Below are 27,452 nucleotides of genomic sequence, written 5' to 3' on the forward strand. Positions count from 1 at the left end.
TGTCACAATAATCCTCTGCCTTCTCGATATTTTGCTTTGAAAGTCTATGAAATTAGCCACCTGTCAGAGCCCGAGAGACGAGTGTACAGAAAAGTCACTCGGAGTGTGACGTCACCGGGGGGAATTTAGTATAAGAGGTGCCTGAATGTCATACAGAAATGCTATGCAGAGAGAGAAAGATATTTTACAATTTTTTTTCAAAGCAACTCAAATCAAACAAATAGGACTGATATGTACAAATCTTTACTTTCCCTGTATAAAAAACAGTATGAATAACCACCATGAACTCTTCAATCATGATGTAAGATAGCAAACAGTGAGTTATTGAATGATATTTTCACTATTTCTCATTTATTTTATCACGATGTTCAATCAAGTGAGTAGCTGGAAAGTAATTCCGGCGGCTAGCTCAGCGCGCGCTGAACGCATAATACTAGTACACACAACACCCAGGCATTGAGTGTACTGTTATGGTCTGGTATGTCGACTTAGTTCATGGCCGTGCAGCGATCCCCTGGCGTTTTTTCTTCTTTTCTTTTGTCTTTGACTCCACTTTTATATCCTCTGGATCATTTCCACTCATAGCTCATTCCACAGAACAATCTTGAACCAAACGTATAGTATTCTTTCTCGGCCTTCTGAGTTGTTTTCTATATTTAATTACGCTAGGGGTCACCGTCACACATACAAACGCAATTCGGAAGTGAGTTGAAGACAGAAAGATATATAGTAATTAGTATACATCTCTATGGCTGAAGACAACAAGAACGGTACGGTAGCTCGACAGCTAGCTGCGCCGGAGCGGGCGGCCGGTCGGCACAAAGCAATTCCGCAACCAACTGTGTTTTTTTGCAAGAGCCGCGTCACACGCGGATAAATATGTCATAATAACACGTCTGCTACGTTATCGACTGGTGAGAAGATCTCGATCAAATTTCATATTATTCACCTTGAAATTATTCCTTTAGGGTCTATGTTATCATTCTGAGGGAATTCACATATTTGGAATAATAGTACGGCCACAAATATTTTAATCATTTCCTCTTTGCAAGTTCTATGGCTCGCAGATACAACTTCAACTGCAGTTATTCCATAGTAGTACACAAAACGGCACTGCCTTGTTTACTAAACCGGGACCGAATACCCCCCGGTGACGTCACACTCAAAGAACACCCGTCTCGGTAGGCATTGCAGGAGCGAACTCAGGGAAAATGGGTAGGGATAAATCGTTCAAATTCACTATTTTGAAAAAAGAAAATGGGGGGTCGAATCACCTATTAGTGTTTGGGGGGTTGTAAGGTTGCTATTAATGTAAATATCTCAATATTTGGAATCGTCTTCTTAATTCAACTTTAAGATACTTTTGGGGGAATTGTAAAATTGGGAGGAGACCCCAGTAGCTTTCCACTAGTTTTCTGGCATTGCATCTTGGAGACTTTGTGTAACACACACCTATGCAATTTTGGGGCAGTCGCCATTTTAGCTGCCATCTTGATAATTTTTGAATTTCAACTTTAAACAGAAAAGCAGCCTTTCTTGTTTGATCTTGGCTGGAACTTTTAGATACCTGTATGAGGTCAGATTTAGCTGAATTTATGCTGTTATATTTATGCCTGTATTGAAGAAGCCATCGATGGTTCTAAGATCGGGATATATTCCAAGACCGGATAATTTCCAGGATCGGGACATTTCCCAAGACCGGGTCGCTTTGAAGACTGGTGAATTGTTTTAAGCTGAACATTATAAAGTGCTGACTCTGAAGGTTTTCGGTCAACATGTCACCTGACAGATAAGTTGTAAATAGCAGTGAGAGAGAAAGCAGGAGACGTTTCGTTAAATTTGAAACTAGCTTTCTAAATACCAGGAAGTCTTGCAAATTGACATTTCAGAAAATAGACATTGATTATGAAGATGACCGAACATGAACAGTTTGATAGTGAGAAGAGTTTATTCGAATTTGAATCCGTGTAAGATATGATGTCGATTAACAGAGTTTTGAGCTAGAATTTAGGTGCATAATTTTTGTAAGCTCAAGTTCAGGAGTTAGAAGGATTTTGAAATGTAATCACAAAAATGTTGTGATAAGAGATACAAAGTGGTGAGAATGGAATTCTATGAAGGTGGATTAATGCAGGATCCTTTCATAGGAATTTTTGGTAGTCGTTATTGTGAAAACAAAATGAAACAAAGTTAAAGGTTCAATTGATATATTTGGAGGTAATTTTGCAGGTGAAAATGTAATACACTGAACGTTGAAGTTGGTGATTAGATCAGTGCAGGATCTCTTCAGTTATATTGGAGTTAGAGACAGATCGAGAGTTTAATGTTATAGCTTGGATCAATGCAGGATCCTTTGATTGTAAACTTGTGAATTAGAGTACTTTTCAGAATACTTTATCATTTAGAGGTGTTACAGTTTTATTTCCCTTTTAAAATTCATACGTTGGACAATATTGAACTTCGAAGAGAGATGTTTTGATATTGGAGTTTTGTATACTGAAAAAAATTTGTAAATTGTGATTTGGTACACATTGAGTTTTACTTGAATTTTATTTGGAGTCCGCCCATGTGACACCCGGCAGGGACATTTTTTCGGCATCACCAATTTTTCCAAAGGGTAGATAGCTCTGGGGAACCTTGATTTAAGCTACGCCTACCATTGTTCTCTTCATCCATTTCTTTACAATATTTAAATAAAAGAGTTGCCAAAGCTGTTGTGCATGTATAATTTCACACACACATATATATATATATATATATATACATTGAACATGAGAACAATTAGTATAATACATCTTAGCAAGACAATAACTGATCATTTCAAATTTTCCATGTACGTAGGCCTATCGATTACCCCCCCCCCCAAAAAAAAAAGGGATATAGCTCGCTGAATGCTGCCATGCACACGACCTTGATACTACAAGAAGTTAAAGTACTCCATGACGCAATTAACTGTATGTGGGACCATACCAACTTACACGAAAGAAACAACACGCACACGCATGAGTGGTACTTTGTGTCCCCTTGACCGTTTGGAGTACTTTAAAGTGTTTCCGTCGGCCTCAAAAGAGCGCGTTTTTGCTCTGTCTAGTTTTTATATCGATCATTGGGAATGCACAAGGGAAGTCGTTATATATCTGTTTTTTCTTGCAGCATGTTTTTAAAGCCCAAGTAAATCCACAGTAGAACACAACTTAACAAGATGTATAGACCTGATAATAGCTTTATGGGGCGTCTGGCACTTTTTTATTTGGGTGATTTGGTATGTAATTGCCGAATTAAGTAGCTAACCATATTACCATTGATTTAAAAAAAAACACGGAAAGGTAGAACAAGGAAAAATAATTATTAGGAAACAGACGGGATTGATACTGCAGCGTGTTCATCGCGTTGCGAGGACAAATTCTACTTAAGCATTTTAAGTGTGCCAGGTCAATATTCCAAGCTATTTGAACTTGGATCCCACATCCAGAGGTATATCGTCAAGAAAATAATTTGCTTATCCGGGGGCGGGGATAAAGCTCTTCGTAAGTTACGAATGACTGGTTATTCTTGGGGTAAATGATATTAACCAAATGTTCATTGATCAGTGGATGTTCATTTAGCGCCCATCAAAAGGATCACCAATTGTACGTACTTACGAACATTGGCATAAAAGGGGGTGGGGGGGGGGGGGGGCTGTCCCATCCGGCGGATTTCGCATGGAAATATAGAAAAAAAGGAAAATGGCGAAAGGTCAGCAACAACGATTGCACACGATAGTTCTTATACCCCCCCCCCAAAAAAAAAAAAAATAATAATAACAATAATAATATTAAATAAATAAATATAATTAAAATGAAGCGCACATTTGAAGAAATCAATATTCATATACCGTGTGAGTAAAAAAAATCAGAAATCCGATGCATTAATACATTATTACTATATATGCCCTGATCAACATTATTTTCTCCCAAATAATTTGACACCATATTAATGTGGTGTGTGTTAACACTTGGATGATCAGGAGGTATTCTTTGCAGTGATGTCAATCTTGATTTGCGCCCAAGTAAGGCATGCATGACTGCAGTAAACGAATCAAGATGTCAATAATGTCACAAGCCTACAAGGATTGCATTAAAATCCATTTCAAAACAAATTTTCAATAATTTACATTATAGCTGTCTGGTAAACGCTTTTTAGTAACAATTCTCAAGTTAATTTCATTGAAAAGGGATTTACAAATATGTTTACTAACTCATGTATGATTATGACATCATTGGATTCATTCATTGCAGTCATGCCTTACTTCGGGCGCAAATCATCATTTTTCTTAGGGTTTCTGTTACGAGGAATTCATTTATGACCTAAGTTTTTGTTTTTATGTAAGGCAGTCATTGTATTCAGTGGAATTGGCATAATGAGCTAATTAGCATAAGTGATTATAGACTCTTTGCGAATGTACATACAGCAAACACCAAAACATAGATAATACAGCTCTTCTATGGTTTACTATATGACGAGGAATTCATTTATGACAATTATTTCCGTTTTTATGCACTGATATTTACGTAATCAGCATAATTAGCATAATTCACCAATTAACATACATGTGCAATATTTTATTTCTCATTTCATATCCTCAAAACCTGAAAACATGAATAATACATCCATTTAAGGGTTAATATTGCGAGAAATTCATTATGACAATGGTTTTCATTTAATGTTACGGTCGTAATTTGCATAATTAGTATAGCTCACTTATTAATATATAAAATATAAAAGTATTTATGTATCATTTTATATCTAGAAAGTCTAAAACATGAACAATGCAGCTCTTCGAATGTTTTCTAGGATGAGGAATTAATCTATGGCACAAGCCTTCCTTTCTAATCAGTGTAATCATCATTATTAACACAATTAACATAATTTGACCTCTGGAAAGAACAGAGCCATTTTATCAATGGCTCTGAATATAGTGATCCATCCGTATCTTTTTAAGTGTTTACATATTTAATTTTAATTTGTTGTGATTTTTATATGGTAAATAAAACCAAACCAAACCAAACGTGCAATGTCAAGATTTCTTTGTCACTATTTTACCTCGTAAGCCTGAAAAAAAAATACCGCTATTCCAAGGTTTTCTGTGAAGAGAAATTCATTTATCTCACCAATTTTCCTTTTTAAACAAATTTATCATCTGAATTACTAGCACGATTAGCATTATGTGCTAATTAGTATATGCCGTATAGATTTCTTTGCCACAGAATAGAAAGCTTGAAAACAGGAATAATACAGCTCTTCTTACGATTAAATCATTTTTTACACGAGCTCTCCTTTAATAACCAACGAAATCATCGTAGAAAACATCATTTCCAGAATGCCCTATTTACATTTTTACATGACTTGTATTTGCATTAAGTTCGTTTCACTGTATTATATGGAAAGCCTGCATGGAAACTTCAACGATACAGCGTTTTTTGGTTTCTATATGACATGTATGAGGTGTTCACTTTAACACTACTTTCCATTTTACCAATGTAATCAGAATAATATAGGGACGAAGAAATCTATAGGTCCATGTCAATTGACGCACTATGCAAATTATGTCAATTGCGGTGATTGAATTTTGTTAAAAAGGAAAATTAAATGTAAAGTCGTAAATGAGATTCTCGTTATAGAAAAAAGAGTTGTATTATTCATGTTTTGAGGTTTTCTAGATAACACTTGACAACAATGCAATGTATTGCATATTATGTCAATTAGCTAATCATGCTGATTATCCTAACAATGATGAATAAACTTTGTTTAGAAGGAAAATTAGTTTCATAAAAATATTCCTCTAGATAGAAAACCTCAGCAGAGTTGTAAAATCATTTTTGTTTTCAGGCTTGTTTAATTAGATAATACAATGGGAAATATGATATTGCACGTAGGCCTAACGGTTACTTAGCTCATTATGTTAATTATGCCAGGGTGCTACATAAATTTTTAGAAGCACTTGCCCGGTCGGGCAAGTAAATTTTTAAATAGTTGGAATATACTTGCCCAAAAATCTATTTCACTTGCCCCCAAAAATCCTTGAAAAAAGTTTTGCATCTTCAAAAGAAAGTTTTGCGGTTTTATAAACTATTGACCTTTTTCTCTCTTTTGACATGAAGTGTTATTGCATTTCTTTTTCAAAAGTGATTTTATCTTGCCTGTCATGACCAAAATTAGGGTCAATATAATATCATATCGACCCTAATTTTGGTCATACTGTGAGAATTTTGCTTGCCCTATCGGGCAAGTAGTTTTGGTCTTTACTTCAAAGCACTTGCCCGACTCTAACTTTTACTTGCCCCGGGGCAATCGGTCAAGTGCTTATGTAGCACCCTGATTATGCTAATAAAAGCATAAATATTTGTTAGAAAGGAAAACCATTTTAATAATATTAAACCTTAGAAGAGCTGTATTATTCATGTATTCTGGTTTTCTAGATAGCACTTGACAACAAATTCTATGTATTGCACATATATATATATGTATATAAAGCAAAATACATTTATACATATATGTATATATGTGTGTGTTAATTGGTGAGCTAATTACGTAAATGTCACTAAATAAAAAGGAAAACGATTGTCATAAATGATAAATTAATTCCTCGTCTTAGAAAACCATAGAAGAGCTGTATTATTCATGTTTTTAGGCTATATATATATATATATATATATATATATAGCAAAAAAAGTTGAATAAAACAACCGTAGATAGAAAAGTTGATCAAATTTTCGCCCATAGGGCTTCATCAGGAAATGATGAATTTATTAGTCAACAGCACCAAGAAACGCAGTGCGCAAAATGCAAAGCGTAAAAAACAACGCGCTAAGAGGTAAGACGCGAAGCGCAACAGTACAAAAGAAAAGAGAGAGAGAGAGAAAAAAAAAAAAAAAAAAATATATATATATATATATATATATATATATATATATATATATATACAATTACGAAGATATCATTGTAAATTATACATATGTTAAGAATATTGATTATACAAATTATGACAAAAACATTACTAAAAAATGAAAACATTTGCAAGTTATGGAGTCCTTGCCATATCAAACCTTAAAATAGTTGTATTATTTACGTTTTCAGGTTTGTAGATATAATCCAAAAAGATATATGTATTGCACATTGTATTGAGGAATTATGTTAATTGTGCTAATTACGTAAATGTCACTCAATAAAAGGAAAATCATTGCCATAAATGAATTTCTCGTCATAGATAATCATAGACATGATAGAAGAGCTGTATTGTTCATAATACCAGAAAATACGGAAAAACTAACTTTGATTAAAATGAAAACCATAGTTGCAATAATGAATTCTTAAAATGTAGCCTATTATTCATGTTTTCAGGTTTTGTGGATATACATAATGACAAAGAAATATATATTCCACATGAATGTTACTTGGGGAATTGTGCTATGTAAAAAAAGAAAATAGTTGTCATAAGAATTCCTCGTCATAGAAAATCATATAAGAGCTGTATTATCTATGTTTTAGTGTTTTCTATATGTACTATTCTTAAAAAAAAGTATATTACACTTCTAATTAGCCCATTATGCTAATTAAACGTACTGATTACATGCTTCATTTACTTAAAATAAAAACTAAGGTCATGAATGAATTCCTCGTCAAAGGAACCCGTGGAAAATCGTATTCTTTTTGTTTTCATTCTCTAGATTTTTTTTTGCAGTATCTTACTTATAAAAAAAAGTATGCTTATGCATGATGATGATTGTGCTTATTATGCTAATTTAAAAAATGCCCAAGGTTGACAAGGTGGCAACCACTTTTTACTTCAAAACCCATCTAAAACACAAATCAACCAAAAAACTTTGTACTTAACAACTTTCCATGACCTTTGTGATTTTTCATTAGGATAAGCACTATCATTTTCAAATGTAGATGTTGCGTAAGCTTTACCGGTAGAGTATTCAAATTCTAAGAACAAAAGGCATTGTATAGACCAGGTGACTAGAATAGTACATCAGGGATAAAGTTTGGAAATCTGTTTTATTGTCTGCCTTTGGCACATTTGACTATTGTTTAGGCTACTATAAAAAAAAACAGTGATTATGAAGGCTCTATTTATTACTCTTCAGCTTGGATGTGATAAAATGAATATTCTGAAAGGAATACATGAATAATCATCAAATCACAAATGCCTATGTCAGTGAATTTGAAAGCCACCTTCATGGTTTTTCTCAAATGACCTTTTTCTGCTCGTGCGCAGTTTACAACCGTGAACAGGCTTATTTTTTCGAATAATATACCGAGAAGTGCGTATGATACCAGAGAGTTTGGAGTTAATACCAACGAATGGAACAAAAGCATGAATTGGTACCCAATCGAAGATTACATAACTCAAATGACGTGGGCAAACGCCAGAGCGTGATTGTCCACCGGTGTCCACTGGCACTGACCTGATAGGAATCCATGCTATGTACACGCGGTGTAAATTTCACGTTGGCTTCAGTGAGCCCGTGTGGCTTTATATGTAGATATCGCCCATAGCAACTCGCATTCCGCACACAGACCGCATGCTCTTTGCACACGGCCCTTATACTTAGCATAAGCAGTACACCATACACATAGCGAATAATGATGGCGGCTGTACGGTGTTGTTCCTGTTGTGTCGTGTGCATAACTCTTCCTCTCCTCCTCCTCCCACCGTTGTCGGTGTCGGCTGAGGAGGGATTTCCCCGACTTCGAAGACAAGCACACGACCACGAACATGACCACGATTTGGAAGAGAGCTATTTTGCAGGTATAGGAAACTATCTCGTAGATGAGGAATTAACAGCAGAGAGAGCTAATTGCGATTTTGCGGAAAACCACAATGAGAACATCACGTTAACACAAGTCAACATCTTGATTTCGACGCTGTTTGCGAGGGCTGGTTGTGAACACCGCTGGAATGACTGCTCAGAGGTAAGCTTCATAATTGTTATCAATAATTCATTTTAATAAATATTTTGAAAATAAACTATTTTATCAAGATAGCGATATAAATCAAAACCATTGTTAATAATAATTTTAACTCCGTCATCGATATATAGGCCTTTCGAACATCTTGTTTTTAAAACAAAAAAGATATTGGCTATTGCATTCAAAGTTAGTTTAACCTTATAGATTTGCTGTACGTAAATTGAAAAAAAAAAGGAAAAATTTAACGAAACGCACTTAAAAAACCCACATGAAATATGAAAAATTGGACGCCCCATTTAAAACACGTGGTACCAGTCGCCGCGTGGTCATCTACGGACAGTGAACGCCCCTAGATGCATAATGGATAAATTTAAAGGACATAGCCACGTGATCAGTGCGTGGCGGGTGCAAAAATTTAGATTAGAACCTTTTGTGTGTTATAATCACACGCATGAACTATGCATGTGGCCGTGAGGCCTACGTGGGATATGAATTATTCATAAATTGAGTTGGAAGCTGAAATACGCATGCGCTTGCTGCAGAGCCAGAGTTAACGTCCTCGATTTTTTTAACCTCATCCCTTTTACGTTTTAATATGTTTCTTCGTTGCGTTGTACTTAAGTTGAAATTATTGCTTTTAAGAAATTAAACCCTTTGCACGCTGAATAATAATAATTTTTTTTAGGGGGGGGGGTGGAATTGTTTCCATGTTATTTTCTTTAAATAAAAATGTCCATATTGTACCATTGATGCCAATGATTAGTATGAGATTATTGATTATTACGATTGTTGAATTTAATTGTACGAATGTGCAAATGATATTGGTTTTATGAAGAAATGGTGGTGCAATTTTATCTTGTTTAAAACTTTAGCACAGAATGATGTATTTTCAGTAAATATTTTTTTTAATCCAGCCCAGAAACTCGTTATTTAAATTCAAACTTTGTTTCATTAAACATTTTGAATATCTTCACAATTTAATTATATATTTAGACAATTTCTAATGCTAGTTTGGTAAAGGAGCCCTTAATGCAATTTATAATTCATCATTTAAATATTACAAAAGTGTACTAGTCATTAGTTTGAGTTTGATACTTTTCTTCAGTAATTTGTTTTTCATTTTTGGTCTGATATTTTCATTCTTTGTATTATTATTGCTGATCATATGTTATTTCTTTTATTTCGTTTATTGTACTTCCGACTCACTGGACATGCGATATACAGCAGCCACGGTGCTGATTGTTATTATTCTGTATGAATAAATATAAATAAAATTGAATAAGTAGATTATATAATTTTAATCTCCGGCCCCCTCTCGGCAATGTTTTGATTATTTACATAGGCCCTATATATTTTTAACAAAGCCATTTGAACTCTTACAGATTCAGTGGTCAAAATGAGAAAGCTAGTGGCAACAGTACAATATATCCTTGATTTTTCAGTGCATTTAATGCTAAGTTTTATGTAAATGTAAATAAAAAAGGCGTGAATACGCATATTAACAGAAATATTCATCGGACGCCTGTTCGAATTTATGAAATGTTGAGGTACTCGGTAATCCACGCAATAGAACGGTTTTCCCCTTTTTTTTCCAGGGGGGGGGGGGGTCATACACAATAACCGTTTTATATATTATATAATATATATATATCTTTGATTTATGTTTTATATATATATATATATATAAATGTATTTTATATATATACAATTTCGGGGCTAATTAATATTTAGAGCCAAGTATTAAATTAATTGGGATCAGGTGTGTCAGACTAGGAGTCATAATTTTAGGTACCAGATATAATGTAGATATGCCGTTATGGGGAAATCTTTCCAAAAACAGAGCTGCGAGTGAGAATTGTTTTAACTATTTACATTAATACGATCTAATTTTGTGATAGATTTTGACATAATATTTTCCTCAGAAAAGAATGTTATCTGTAACCATATCTGTCCTTTCACATTTTCTTTTTTTCCTTTTTTAATTGGTCGTAAAACTACTTTATTTTGTCTTGTCCCCCTCCTCGATCTGTACGCCAGTAATTAGGGAAGTGACATGCACTTCTGAAGCCGGGATCTACCCCCCCCCCTCCCCTTAAAATAATGGATTTCAAACCTGTAGGAACTAGGAACTGACTTCATTTTAATCTGATTATTTTATTTCAGCCCTACGAAATATATAAACTATACTATATATGTCAACTGAAATGATTTACCCGTCCGAATCATTCGAGAGTTTGCAGGAGTGAATTTAGTACTCCGTTAGCTGATATTAAACTCATCTTTCCATCTAGGCGTTTTTCATCAAATGTGGAAGTATGCTGAGATCATGACGTCTTCCCAACCAACCATCGATGAGTTAAGACCAATTGCATTAACATCATTTTTTGCGAAGATTGTGGAAACATCTATATGCAAAATGGCTTTGGGAAGATATTTCGAACAGATCGAATTGATCAAAATCAGAACGGAAACAGAAATCGAATATCTGCATGTCACTATTTGATTTGCTAGTAGGTCCATGGTTACATGAATTGTTTAGGAATGCTGATAAACCTAAGTCAATATCAACCAACTGATTGATTTTCGAAAGCTTTCCGATCGGATAAATCACAATATTCTTTTTGCTAAAGTTATGTGAAATGCATGTTCGACCTTGTGTTATACCAAATAGCAGATTTCTTAAGTGCTTTGTCATACTTTGAAATAGATGAAGTACCATGGTAGAGTGTAGAATGAATAATCAAACTTCACATACAAATCAATTGCATCAAAATGTTATACAAATAAGTCAATTTCATTTTTCAAAGCAAATTACCTCTTCAACCGCAATTGATATTAATAACACCCCCATTACAATGTAAAGTTCTAGGAATTACAGTTCAGAATGATTTAAAGTGGAATTTTATGTTACCGAAATGATGAAAAAAGGCAACAGATAGTTATACATGCTAAAAAGATTGAAAGCTTACAATCTAACTTAATGTGATTTGTTGACAGTGTATATCATGGTATATGGCTATGTAAGGCCAGTCCTGTGTACCTATTTTCGTTGCTTCTCTTACCTTGAAACAGATAAGTTATTTAAACTGTCAAGAAAATATAGCATGCAAGATAATATTATTTTCGCTTTGAAATTAGAAATTAATGAATTGTACAAAACGCTCTCAACTTAGGACATAATAAATGAATTTGAGGAGATTCCATGTAAAACAAAAAGATTTCAGAACAGCTAGTGCTCTTCTAAGTCTGACAAGATTATTAAATATGTACCATTAAAGTTTGCAATTAGTGTGATGAATGTGCATTATTGTTATCTATCATTTAATTTTAAAATCCATTTTAACTCCATTTTTAATTGCACATATGTAATTTTAATTTGTATATTAATTGTTAATCTTATGATAATTTTGATTATTTTTATATATTGGCATTGTGTAAATTCTCATAAAACAAAGTTAAAAAAAGTTCTCGCCATAAAGCAGCGTCACCGGTCGCCGAGCGGTATCTACAGAGACGCCCCTTGATGAATAAACATTGTGCAAAAAATGGGAGAGCCCGAAAGAGAATTCACTACCAGTCCATGAAACGCCCCCTAATGAATATGCCATTGCGTGTCGGGTGCAGAAAATGGGGGAAGCCCGAAATTGTGCATTTATAATTTTATATTGATCTCTTGTGTTTACAATGTTTGCTATCGTCATTGTAAATGGCTACAGTCTATACTCGATCGTGTTTTGTAATGACCGTAACAAAATTCATGTCCCATATCACCTTTTTTGCTGCAGTGTTCTGACAATTTCGTAAACGATCTGTTTAACGCCCTTAATGTTGACCCGGAGTATGGCCTCAGTGAAGATGTATTCAAAAAAGCAGCACCGCTCTTGCTCTATGCTCTGTACAACTTCGATGCCCTGTGCGCCGCCGGGCCTGGCGGGACAAATCTTGATGAGGAGGTGGTGTACGGGAAGCTTATGTCTGCTGACGTAAGTGGGACGAATTCTACCTTTTCTGAAGGGGACCTGGAAGAAATCTTACATTCGATTAGTGAAGATTACACGGCTACAACCCAAGCAAAGGTAAAATGAAGTTTTAACTTAGAATCTTAAGCCGTGGGCATGGTGGGCGTGGTTAAACTAATTATAGTTTATACTAACACTAACAGTACTATTATTCTAAACGTAACTATATCTAGTAGTATAGTCTACTAACGTTAAAGCCAAGTCCTTTTGAAGCATGGAGACGGATCTAAAAGTAAAATTATGCAATTTTGCTGTTGCCTTTTTTTATACAGTAACATTGTTAACATTTTATATATGCAAGATTGTGTATTATCTTATCGATGATCAAGGATTATTATTATGATTATTGTATTATTTTATTGTTATCATTTATTACTATTTTTATCATCATTTATTGTTATAATCATCATTAAAAGTTTTGTGTGCTATGATATTATTATGAATCTCAAGATCAGGAATTTGATGTTATAAATAAGTTTCGGGATACATTTCAAGATTTCAAAATAATTCAAAAGTTAGTTCAAACTGCAAAGTAGTTTTGGGAAAAGTTTTAAGTCTTTTCAATGATTTAATGCTTGTCATGAGATGTGGCTTACATTTGCTCATTTTTTTTCAGTGTTTCGATGCCACATCAGTCTTTTCCGCTACAGTGGAAAACCATGAAGCCGGGGCGAGCCATTGTGAGGTCAGCGCTGTCTCTGGAAACGTTATCTCAAGGATGTTAGAGGGATACTGTATCGGCGAGGCAAGCTTACCATCTACCGACGACTTCACGGATGTTGTTTTCGATTCCTATGGTACAGATGGAGTTATTCACAAAGAAGGTAACTTTAATACATATTAGTACTAATTTTACTTCTAATAATTAATCGATTCTGATGCTAATATTACTACTACTTATAGTAATGTATAATAATGATAGTATAACCGGTAATAATGATAATAATAATGATACTTCTACTTCTACTACTCCTAATATTGATGATACTTATAATTATAATAATAATAACCAAATAAACAAAACATAAAAATATATAAACTATAACGGTAGATATGGATGATAGAACCAAATTATTGTAAATAATAATGACAACAAGAGTGATCTTTAGATGATAATTGTAGGCTGTTCTTTTTTATTATTTGCCATTATTTGTGGAGGCGTCATGGCGTACTTGGTTCAGTCACTTGACTCTTAAAGAGTTTGAAACTTTATAGTTTCCCTATAACTTAAAGTGTTGTCAATTTGTTTTGATATCAATATGTTACAAACAAAGAAAAAGAAATTTACCTAAAAAGAAAGAGAGAGAAAAAAAAAGACAGAGATGAGGGAGGACTGACAAAAGTAAAGAGGAACATATAGGCCCACACTATTCATATTACAACAGTGCTGACTCTGGGGTGCTCATTCAACACCCATCCATTGGTTTTATTACAACACCTTTTGTTATTTTTACAATGTGTATTGTTATATTAAATCTCTAGGGTTTAATTTTAACACCTCAGAGTGTCATCCTCTAGGGACACCATCAGGTGTCATCAAACACCCCAGTTTTCAGTTTAAATCTATGTTGTCTTTCAGAATTCAATCAGTTACTTTCGGAACTTGGTATCGGGGGCTCCGCGGAATACAACGCTGGTGCTGTCCAAACTGAAGCCCCAGTTGTCATAGGTGACGGCGACCTCAATCGTCGTCGAAGAAGAAACGTGCTGGTGGCAGCGGTGGGATATAAACATCGTGTGGAGCGCTCTGTGGGTGCATCATCCAATAATGCATCATCCGTAAATATGAACGTGTCTGAAGTAAGTGCATATTTGCTATTTAGTCGAGTCAGGGTATGATTTTTTTTTTTTTTTTTTGGGGGGGGGGGCTTTCTTTTTCCACACTAGGGCAATTGCAGAATTTTGGGGGCCTTTTTTCTTTTGTTGTAAAGGCTACTTTTTAAGAGCAATTAGCAACTTATGCAGTAAAATGAAACATCAATACTATGATACTGCCATTGATTTTTCAAATAAGTTTGAGTATTGTTTGTAAAAGATCTTGGGGCGACTCTAGAAAGAATGGTCGCCCCCAAAGCATGCATTTCAGGGGCGATTTTGGCTGTCACGAGGGCAAAATCGCCTGTCGCCCTCATGTAATTCCTATGCTGAGTCGATCACCCGGGGGGGGGGGGGGGGGCTGCGGTAACTTCACCTTGCGTTCTCGATTAATTGTACAGGTATAGTCTTACAAACATACTGGACATCAAAGAAAGAGGGGTATAGTTTGTGTTATCCTATTTTACCCTATAATTCAATTGAGAGAGAGAAGAAAATAAAGCTCATCTCCCCCCATAAAAATATCCCAACATTGCCTCTGCAGTGGTTGATTATTGATATAAAATTCACTAACATAATGAAGACAGAAGAAAGAAACATCATGCAATTGAATGACATCACATAATGTATTGAATTATTATTACCTATTTCATGGAATTAAAGTAACACATCAAAAGTTTATATCATAGTACATCAACACTTTCTGTAGGTTATGTCCAAGTGATAGCCCTAGCTGGAGCAGCAAGATTATGCATAATTAGCTGTTTTGATTTACTAATCCGTCAATGTATTTCTACCAACCAGACATGCTACACGGGGGCGGAACTCCTAGACATTCACGGGATCGACCATGGGTCTGGTCTTACCGAGTCCCAGTATATGCAGTTGTGTCCGTCCTTGATCCAACAGACCCTATCGGGCGTGTGCAGCCAAAATGAAAATCAGACCCCAACTAGTACGATTACAAATGCAGAGAGTAAGTAATGCAATATATCAACAGTTGAAGTGATTACGGTATTGAAGGCGACACGAGTGGGTACCCAGCAGGATTAATTCCTTGAATGCACTGAGCAGTGGAAAGCAGCTGGTAATAATGATAACAACAATGCGCCTCAGAATAGATTATTTCTAGATAGACGGCGCTGTATAAATGCCCTAGGCCTATCATTTTCTTATACCAACATTCACTATCAAATATATCTTCATTATTGAGTGGGCCCACATCGCATATGAGTAATAATGATGATATTAATACAAAAAGCAATTGGTAATTGGAGCTAATACAAAAGAACATTCATTTGCTTATCAAATAAATGATGACATCATCATAGTTTAAACATTGATTCGAAGCAGTTCACAATATAAGGTATATCACAACATCACACTATCAAGTAATGATTATCTTTCTTAAGAAAAGAATGACAATGATATGATAATCCTGGTTTCTCGAATCAATAATGGTGATACTATTACAAATAACTCTAATAAAGCTTTCCTTATTAAAGTAGTTTTGACAACTCTCTGCAAAATGACCTAAAATCCGTTTTTGTCATGTTAAGGATAGTACTCCATTAGGTATTTGTTTTGAAAAAGATGTAAGATTGCCTGGTACATACATACCATTCTGTGATATTCAACTGTAATATATATATATTTTTTCAGTTTGGATTTATGGAAACCTAGCTGTCATCACCATTAGCCTTCTTTCAGTTGTCGGGGCATTGTTTGTCCCCTGCATGTCTGGTTTTGTGTACGAGTGTGCAACACAGACGATGATGGCCCTTGCCGTATCAACACTTACTGGGGATGCCTTGATGCATCTGATACCACAGGTAATTAATAGTCTGCAACCAAAGACTCAAATCTGACACTCAAAGGGGAAGTTCACCCGGACTAAAAGTTTGTAAAAATAGCAAAAAATATAATAAAAGATATTGGTGAAGGTTGGAGGAAAATCCATTTAAGTTTTTAAAAGTTATTAGAATTTTTTTTTTTTTTTGTGACATCATGCAAGCAGCTTTCCATGTATCATGAATTTAAAAATATCGATGAAATGTAATTTTCTAAAAAATTATTTATTTTATCTGCTTTTTTTACTATAAACATTTTGACAGTGTGAACTTCCCCTTTAAAACAATTTCTAATTTGTCAAGAGTGGAGATTGTATTCTCTGTACTGTACAGAAAAGTTTCAGATGATATCATAGCAGAGGACATAAAATAAGGAAACATGCATTAAACCTTTAAACCCTTTAAAGAAAAGGACCTGTCCCTGTTTTATACACAAAGTTTTACTGTTTGTCCTCAAACATGTCAGCATTTATGAAGGCACAACTCTTATGGTTTGATTTTAACTTTGGTTTAACCCTTAAGAATGAAAAAAAAAAATACATAGGAAATTAATTATGTTCCGGCATTTTTTTTGTAGGTATTTGTGAAATGTAAGAATTGATATTTTCAATAAAACTTAGCATTCTACTACATGTAACTTATAACCATTTGGTCTAATCCTCATTTCCTTTCATTCATTTCACCCAATCGACAATTATTTCCAATAATACCAATCACTATTTCGTCTATGACCATCGTCTCATAACCAGTTGGTCTAATATCCATTTCATTTTCATTCATTTTGCACAATTAGCATTAAGTTCAATTAGACCAAATATGGACTAAATGGCGATTGGACCAACTGGTTATGAGACAAAATGGTGAGTGGACGAAATGGCAATTAGACCCCGTGAATAGTGGACGAACTAATAGTAGACCAAATGATAGTAGATGAGTTGGTAATTGGATGTATTTGCATTGAACCAAATAAGCCAGTTCGTAGTTCCTTTTTGCGCATGATCAGAGGAAGGTCATTTGTACTAAAGTGACATGGTGGTTTAAAATCTAATGAGATAAGCACCAACTTTGGTGTCTTGATTATTCATATATTCTTTTCAATTGTGTTTTTCATTTGCATCCACAAAGAACAAAAATGCGTCCACGACTGGTATTTCACTGCAGTTTGTCAAGGACATTGTACAACATGCTATAGTATGCATTCAAAGTAGAAATGCGACAAATACCTTCATGGAGTCTTCAATGGTGTGCTATTCTGGTCACCTGGTATAATTCAATTTCTTCATCCTGCTATGTAAGGCATGCATATGTTATATCCTGCTTTGAAATCTGCCTATCATAATGAAATAAATGAAAGGTCATTTGACCAAAATTGTCCCTGATGTAACTACGAACTGGTCTATTGAAAATAAACCATTAATCAATTGATCTTTTCCCAGGCTATCGGACTACATGCTCATGGTCATCATAACCATGCCTTCCAAGGCCCACTCAATCCTGAGCTAGCCTATGTATGGAAATGCCTTGTCATAGAACTTGCCATCTATTTCTTCTTTCTTCTGGAGAGGTTCTCTGCTATTACTGGCGTAAGTATATAAATAACTGGGCCCTGTATTACAAAGAGTTACGATTGATCCAATCCATCTCAACTGTATGGAAATCCATCCATGCCATAATTTTCTCTACAGGAAATTTGTAATTAGTAAACAAAGAGAACTGAATATATATAATATATAGAAAATATTTTGATCAAACATGCATCTTAGATATTGATGTTGCTGGCCATCCATAGTTGTGGTTTAGCGAATCAATCGCAACTCTTTGTAAGACACGGCCCAGGTCTATTTTCTAAAGTGAGCAAGGACCATAGAATGACTATGAAAGTGTGTATATTACTGTGAGGGGGTATGTTAAGTTAGGCCAAACAACTCGACTTTAAGATATTTCATCCCCCCCCCTCCAAATATTTTTGTTTATTATTATTATTTGTTCTTTATATTGTATTTATATAATTTCATTATTGATTGTTATTTTTTTTATTTGTATTGTTTTTGTTTTCTTTCATGCTATCCTTTTTGTGGATTTATCTATTTAATTAGCTTTATAGTAATCATTGTTTTTAATTTCTATTTTTTATAGTCTTTCAATTGTTTTAGTCCCCCACTAGTAATTTCATATTTTTAGCAAGTAGTTAGGATCATGGTTATCTATTAGTTATTCTAAGAATATAACAGTATTATGGAACTAAGTTGGTCCTTCATTCAAACAGATTTTATCATCATGTCATAGTACACACATACAGCTGTTAATGTGTTAACTTCATCATATTTGCGTAAAATTTATGATTTGTTTTCATGTTCTGATTTTGTAAATTTTGTGAATTTGCATTAAGGAGTTCCTCAGGGTTCCATATAAGGACCTATACCATGAAAATTTTCTATGAAAGAAAAGAAGACCAACATATTTTTTGTGTGTTTTCCTCCTACTAGTACACACATACAGCTGTTAATGTGTTTGGTTTATCATATTTGTGTAAAATTAATTATTTTTTGGGGTAAATTTTGTGAATTTGCGATACAGAGTTCTTCAGGGTTCCTTATTAGGACCTCTACTATAAACAATTTCTAGGAATATGTGTTTTTTTCCTACTATAGTGTGGTCATTCCCACTTGCGAGACCATGGACAGGCCCATTACCTCGACCATGACGCAGGCATGGGAATGGATTCGGTCAAGACTCCTATGAAGTCGTGTCAAGGGTCCGCAAAAGTGTTTGACTCCTCCAAAAGTCTGGTAAGAACACACTAGGTGCCTCTCAAATGGGTTCCATCACATTTGCTCCGGCGACAATTGCTCCGCTGTAAATCCCACACAATAATGGAAAATACCAAATTCAATCCTGGATTGACATCATACCCTTACCCTAAACGTACTTTCATTTAGTCTGATGCCATTCCGTCTTTTCGGTCTAACAACCATTTGGTCCACTAACCATTTGGTTCAATCATCACTTCGTCAAATAACCATTTCGTCTGTAATCATCGTCTTATAAACCAGTTGGTTGAATATCCATTTCATTTTCATTCAGTTTGCACAATTAGCATTGAGTACAATTAGACCAAATGGTATATGGACTAAATGGCTATTGGACCAACTGGTTATTAGATGACATGGCGAGTGGACGAATCGGCAATTAGACCATGTCGATAGTGGACTAACTGATGGTAGACCAAATGATAGTAGACGAGTTGGCAATTAGATGAGACAAATTGGAAATAAACCCACCTAACATTAGACCCTACCGCAACCCTAACCCAACTCCATATCTTAGATCAAATAAAGCCAGGAGCAATTGTCCCCAGAGCAAATGTTGTCTCACCCTCATATCCTCCCCTTTTATATCCTAAGTAGTATTTGATTAAATATTGATAAGTTCAGTCATATATATTCATTTGATTTTGTTTTTGTGTATTTTCCAAACTGAAACGACATTGAATCATGATGATTTTAATTCCTGCGCTGCTAAGAATATCGCACTGTCACGGTTTGTCAAGATGAATGGGGATATGGAGGGAAGGGGTGCATTTGCGATAAATTGAAAAAAAAAAATTATTATTAAAACATGCAGAATGATAATGAAAAAGACGTAGTTCCTAAAATTTAGTACGATTTATGATTAGTTTACGGGACAAAATATAAAATGATCATGGCAAGTGGAATAGTATGGAATTTTCCAAAGGCTAAATTACGTGCACATGGTACTATGTCCGTAATGTGAGCTTGTTCGACTGCTTAAGTGGTTTTCAATAATCCCAAGTCTTAGTCTCAAGATTCCTAAACCCAAATAACAATAATAATGAAAGCTGAATTTATAAAGCGCTTTTTGCCCGAGGATACAATACAAAGCACTACTATTGTTACCCCGGCCTTAGCTGTGCTGCCAGGTAGGCACTGAAGCATTCAAGGAATTTCTTCATACCAGGAATTCATTCACCTCACCTGGATCGAGTGCAGCACAATGTTGGTAAAGTTATTGCTGAAGGAAAACAGGTCATGGCTGGGGAATCGGACCCACATCGCTCAGATGGAAATATGAGAGTCATAACCACTAAACCATGATGCCCCCATGATAAATAACCATTCTCCATCATGCTATATGAAATCATGTGCACAGAGTGGGTGATGTAAAGAAAAGATATCCTCACAGTGAGAAGAGTGATTTCTCAAATAATGTTGAAATTTTATTTTTGCAGGTGAAAGTTGAAAATGGCCTGGAAGAGAAGAATCGCTGGACGAAAGGTAAATTATGAAAAAAAGTGTCTTGAAAACTTGATTACTTTCATGACAGCATGATCTGGGGAGTTTTGTTAACAGCTGCACAGACACCTTCTGTACTGTGGATAATCTATTGTCAGATTCCCTTCGTAACAATAAAGTCTTTGACGGGTCGTTGAAAGGTAACAGCAGTTTCGTCGGTGACTCTGGAGCAACAACATATTGGTGATTGTTTTTTTTGTCAGCTCTGAAATGTCGATGAAACTGCTGTCCTGATTCACCGAGCCTTGACAAAGGCTTCATTTGATTTGACTTGCATTTTCAATGCATTTGCTGCGTTGTAGATTCATTCTGCATTGCGGAGCGAAAACTTCCAATTGCCTAAATGACAAAATGTATTATTATGGTAGCAATGCTGAAGCAGGGTTAATAACATTTAGTGCTTAGAATATTGTATTAAGTGCTATGAATATGTGGCGTATTATACTATATTATTATTATAGTATTACAAATGTAATTTTTAATAAAAATAGGAAAGTTAATGACCTGTAAGTTCATTACATTCATTTCCCCTCCCTTCTTCAGGTTGTGGAACGGTTCCTCTGATGATCGTCTTGGGTGATGCGCTGCATAACTTTGGAGACGGGCTTGCGATCGGAGCCGCATTCACTATTTCGATCTCGGCCGGTCTCAGCACAACTATTGCGATGTTCTGTCACGAGTTACCTCACGAGCTAGGTACGTTGTCATGTCATGTTTTAACCCCATCTAGACTTGGGTATTTTGGGAGATCATATGTCCCGAGGGGGGGGTGCGTCGCAGGTTCCCCCTTGAGATCTCAGCCGTTGACCGTGCGATCGCACCAAGAATTGGCATGCAGGTTGTCTAGGACATAATCTACATAATTGTATGATAAATTATTTCATGCAATTTGCTATTAATTGATTATGCTAATTTATGCGTAATTAGTATGTAAAATCGTACTTTTTGCATAGTGTGCTACGGGCTTAAGGTTACAAAGGATTTCAAGAGTAATTAGTGATCCTTTCCTAGGTGGAGCTATATCAGCAGCAATGAAAATTTGTGATATATCTTCCACCTCAAGAAAAGATCACCAATCATTGTAGAGTCGCTCCATGTTAAGAGTATTATCACAGCACCATTATGTGATCCTCCTCCTCTTTCATTGTAGGTGACTTGGCAGTTCTTCTCAGTCAGGGTATGCGTCTATCTACAGCAGTGTTCTGGAACTTCCTGTCTGCGTTAACTTGCATTGTGGGACTGTGGGTCGGCATTCCTCTTGCACAGCATCAGAATGCTGCTGCCTGGATTTTCGCTGCTACCGCCGGCACGTTTTTCTACGTTGGGCTTGTGCATATGGTGAGACCATCTGAATCTTGGATTGCATTGCCTTGGCATTGCTAATTTGACACAATTTTTCACTGGGCCTTATATCCTGTGTGGAGGCTGCATTTATAGGCCCGTATTCTGAAGTCAGGTTTAACTTAGACCATGGTCTAACTCTCTGCTAAAATTATGGGAAGCCAAAAGTCTCAAAATTTTTATTAAGTTGTATGTTTCTTATGTTTGCTGAGCTCTTTCCTGATTCATCAAAGGTGAAGACAATCATCTATTTATACTTCCTAGACAATTATGAATGATTTAAGAGCCAAAATGAGCTGAAATATGATATCTCTACCATTGGTGATTTATGTAACAATTGGCTCTCCATACTTAAACCACAACTTTAAACCCGAGTTTAAGTTAAACCCGACTTCAGATTACGGACCATAGGGTATTGTGTGAAGTTCAGGGTTTGGTTTATTAGGGCAGGGTCCAGTGTAAAGTCCAGTGTCCCGTCTTACAAAGAGTTACGAGGATCAATCGTAACTCTTTGTAAGACAGGGCCCAGTGATACAGTTTGTCATTCGATGAGTGTTTAAATTTGTAGTAGAGTAATATATCGTCGCCGATTCAAATGACACGATCGCTTGGATGCAGATGTGGGGATGCTATGATGAAATTAATTACATCTGCTTCAAATTGATGTCATACCAACTAATTGGGAAAAATCTATTATTCCCTTTAGCTGCCCTGGTAACTCCCTATTCTCCCTACCAGTGTATTTGTATGTGTATTCCAGACCATTGCACAATATAGACACTTTTTCCCCCTGTTTATGGAAAATTGAAACCTCTTTTTTTCAATATCAAGTGCCCCTACCCGAAATGTTTGTTTTTCCTGGATAAAAACCTCATCAGCGTGTCTATTACAAACTTTGTGATTGGGTATCCATAAGTTACAGACAAATACCATATTCGTTGAGCCTGTTCTGTGCTTAGGAAGGGGGTTTATGTAACAAAGCAACAAAAATGCAGATGTTCTCCTTTGATTGGGCAAATAAAGTTTCATGTAAAATTTAATCATTTATTCAGTGGAATACATTTTTATTTATATCCCAATTATACCGGTGTGTTGGTTCAGTTGGTAGAGCGCCCAGGGAGGTCGGGAGTTAAAGCCCCGGCTGTGTCATATGTAAATACGTTAAAAAGATGAATCGCTGCTACCCTGATTGGCGTTGAACGGATCAAGGGATTGAGCACCTTCGATCTGGTGCTGCACAGTGGCTGGAGGGCCCACAATATCAATAGAGTAAAAAAAAATGGGAGTATTTATGTTTTCAGATTTTATTTCGAACAATAAAATATGGGTTTTCATGACTGGTGTTTATTTGTTTTTACTCTTTCATCTTCCAGCTCCCGATGCTTCATTCCTACAATGGCAAAAATAAGGGACTCATCTTCTTTCTCCAAAATGTCGGCTTCTTGCTAGGCATGGGTATAATACTGGTTATCGCACTCTATGAGGACGCAATCAACGTCTCAATTTGAGCAACTATACACTCCGCCTTCCACAAGCCTTTATGAAGGGCAGCGCATGTTATTTTGTCAATTTTTTTCCTAGGATTTTGTTTTTTTTATGATCCTTTTTTTCATTGGATCTTTTTTCGTAGCATTTAGTTTTTTCTGTAAGATCCTTTTTTTCCATACGACCTTTATTTTTTATTATCCTTTTGCGTAGGATTTTATTTTCGTAGGATATATTTAGTAAGAGTAAGAGATCATCATGGTCATTTAATAAGAAACCAAGAATACTGAAATTCTAGAAATTTAGATGCAAATATGCATTTTAGAAATTAATCTATTTTTGTCGAACAAAGTTCAATCATGTCTTTTTTTAGTACCTGATCATAATTTGCTGAGATTGTATATATTGAGGAGAATAAAAAAGAGTACTATCACATTTTATTTGAATTATAATCAGGGATAGATCAACCCAGTTGGTCACAATAATAGAATATGCAACTGTTGCAATGTCAGTCATTTCACTCAGAACACGTTATGCAATTATCAGTAAGATAAGGAATGGTCTTCCACTTTTCAGTTCTTATTAAAGCTCAGAATGAATTTGTAATGTTTCAAAAAGTGTGTATTTTTGGATATTGAAATCTAGCTTCATTACATGGCATATTCTGAATTGGAATTATGAGAGCAAGTCCTCCCCACAAAGTTGTTTTGAATAAAGAGAAAAATCTTGGAAATTTCGTTCCACTTCACAAAACGGTTTTCTTTTCAAAGGATACCAAGGGAGATGATGTTGTCACACACTCGACTGTCTTTTCAATGTCGTTGGTATCTGTGATTTAAATCGTATCTACAAAAATTGTGCCTTTTGGATATTGAAGTCTAGCTTCATTACATGGCATTTTCTGAATTGGAATTGTGGTAGTTAAGTCCACCCACTCAAAATTGCTTTGAAAAGAGAGAAAAAATCTTTGAAATTTAGCTCAGTTTCATAAGATGGTTTTATTTACATACGATACAGAGGAAGCTCATGTCATCACATGACTCGATGGCCCCGTCTTTCACCAACTCCCCATGTCTTTTCGCTAATATTTTTTTTCATTCTTCATTTTAACCCTAATAACGCACTTACATAATTTTGCCTAATTTCAGAACCCCGTACCCACGGGTGACGCAATTTGGGTCTCAAAAAGTTGCACGAGGCAAGATAGTAAAAAGTCGGTGAGCAAAGTGGTAAAAAAAAATTTGCGCAGCAGATTTATCATAAAAAATGGCCAAGGGGGGGCTTATTCAGCCCCCCCCCCCTGCCAGTCTTCTAAAGCGTCGAAATAGCCCAGTGTGTTTACAGATGAATTCCAGTTGTGGTAACGATCTCAAAATGAGTTCAAACAGAATCCAATAAATTTACCACCCAAGTGTTGTATGTATAAACAAAAGATATGTGCCAAATGGCTCTGGAAGAAAATGCTCAATTGCTGTGATATGGGAGCAAAATAAGCACAGAATTCCATCAAATGTCTGGTATTTTTCCAATCAATATTCATACACTGTCCCAAATATACTTTTTTTGTCTTAGTGATCATCAGAATTATCGGTTTTGAGCCAAGATTTCATGATTTCACAAAGATAAGTTTATTTCAATGTACAATATCTAATCAAATACATTACTAAGCTATGTGGCTAAACTATCCTTATTATAATAAATGCGAATTTAATATCTGGTCGTAATGACGTCATAGCAATCGTAAAAAGCTAATATGGCCTTTACTCCAAAATAAGAGCTTGCAATCATCCGAAATTGTGATTAGTATTATTTCAGTTAATCTTAACTTGAAATAGAAAGATCCTTTGAATTCACATTTTCAGAAAATATGCAAAATGCAATTTGTTTGAAAAGCGAATCATGGTCCAGTCGTAAGGTGTGCAGTGACCTGAAGAATATGCTGATAGTTGACATCAAATTACCATTGGCGGCGGAAGCCAAAAATTTTAGGGGGGGACGCAGGAAACAAAATTGACAAGCAAAAAAATAAAAGGTTATCAACCAAAATTTCAGGGAGGGACTACCAAAAAATTTTGACATGCAAAAAAAAAAAAAAAAAAAAAAAAAAAAGGTCAACAGAATTTAGGGGGGGATCGTCCCCCCCAATCCTTGTCCTCCCCGCTTCCGCCGCCTATGCAAATTACTGAGCAACGTGTATGGCATGCAAGTACACGTCAGTAATAAATTAATGCAGTTGAACTATGCAACGTTATGGCAGAATGAATAAAAAAAATGTTTGATTTTCATGTCTTGTGACATGACAATTCTAAAGAAAATCAGCTCATTGTTGATTTTGTAAATGTTCATACTTGTCCACAGAAATCACATGTTTGGTAGTACATGCAATTAAACCGAAATGTTGCAATTTGAAATGGAGTAAGGTTAGAATTTGGGGAGCGTTTCATGAAAGGACTTGTCGGACGTTTTATCCGACAAGTCACATTTTATCCGACAGTTACCATAGTAACAGTACCTCTCAGCCAATCAACATCAGAGAAAGATGTCAGATCTGACAACTTGTCGGATGAAAATGTTGATGAAACACTCCCCTGATATATTTACAAAACAATAGGAAAATTCTCTTTAATTTTGTGCAAATATTTTTTGTATTCATGGTGGAGGTTTCAATAAATTTCTTTAATTAAAAGTATTATGTTTCATGTTTGCATTTGTTAAAAGTGTTTCTCAATGGGAACTTTTATTCATTTCATTTATTTATTTTTCCATAAAATACAAAGCTCTGGACAATTACCTCAAAAGACTTTGGCTTGCAAAACAGGGATGCCCTTAAACAAAATATACAACATCAAAACTACAAAAAGGAGCTGTAGAATCAATATGCAGCTATTTTTTTATATTTTGATTTTAATGCATATTTGTTTTAAGATGCAAAAGCATTCCATGTACATTTAAAGGTAAAGTTCACACAGAAAATAGTTGAATTGAATCAGAGAAAAATCAAAGAAACATTTAGTGTTGAAAATTTCATCCAAACAGGATATAAAATAAGAAACTTATGACATTTTAAAGGTTCGCATATTTTTCACAAAACAGTTATGTAACTCAATGACAGGCAAATGAGAGTCAATTTCTGTCACTCACATTTCTGAAGTAATCTATATTTAAATTTTACCGATATCAAACTAGGGCAACCTGAATGAACCATGAAATATTAAAGCAATGGCAACTCCACACGATCAGAAAGGAAACGAAAAACCTTGTTTCACATCAGAATGAAGAGAAAATTAGAATATTTCTATTTCATATCATATATATATATATATATATATATATATATATACAAAAAAATAGTAACATCATTTGCTCTCATTTTGTGAAAGAGCGAAATTTTAAAATGTCATTTATTTATTTATTTCACTTCCGATTTGAATGAAATATTCAGTGTTATGCTTGTATGAAATTTATCTTTTTTATTCGAATCAACTTTTTATTAGTGTGGACTTGGACTTTGTAGATAAAGAAATGCCTTGAATTAACAGTACAGTCTTGATTGTGACGAGGATGGGAATGATGGTGATGTCGACGAAGATGATGGTGATGATGATTGTGATGGTGATGATGATGAATATGATGATGATGAATGGTGGTAATGATGATTATGAAGATGAATGGTG

General features: G+C 35.1%; 1 protein-coding gene across 1 annotated transcript; it reads left to right on the forward strand.

The window, feature by feature from the left end:
• The first annotated feature begins 7,988 nt into the window (after positions 1 to 7,988).
• Positions 7,989 to 26,464, forward strand: LOC129263331 (zinc transporter ZIP12-like). The gene is made up of 12 exons (XM_064100941.1): positions 7,989 to 8,958; positions 12,741 to 13,031; positions 13,591 to 13,798; positions 14,554 to 14,774; positions 15,594 to 15,765; positions 16,452 to 16,621; positions 18,076 to 18,222; positions 19,291 to 19,428; positions 20,889 to 20,934; positions 21,496 to 21,648; positions 22,103 to 22,290; positions 23,667 to 26,464. The coding sequence occupies exons 1-12, from the start codon at positions 8,629 to 8,631 to the stop codon at positions 23,799 to 23,801; spliced, it is 2,199 nt and encodes a 732-aa protein (XP_063957011.1). The 5' UTR covers positions 7,989 to 8,628; the 3' UTR covers positions 23,802 to 26,464.
• The last annotated feature ends 988 nt before the right edge of the window (positions 26,465 to 27,452 follow it).

This window comes from Lytechinus pictus, chromosome 6 (genome assembly GCF_037042905.1).
Source record: "Lytechinus pictus isolate F3 Inbred chromosome 6, Lp3.0, whole genome shotgun sequence".
Lineage (NCBI taxonomy): Eukaryota > Metazoa > Echinodermata > Echinoidea > Temnopleuroida > Toxopneustidae > Lytechinus > Lytechinus pictus.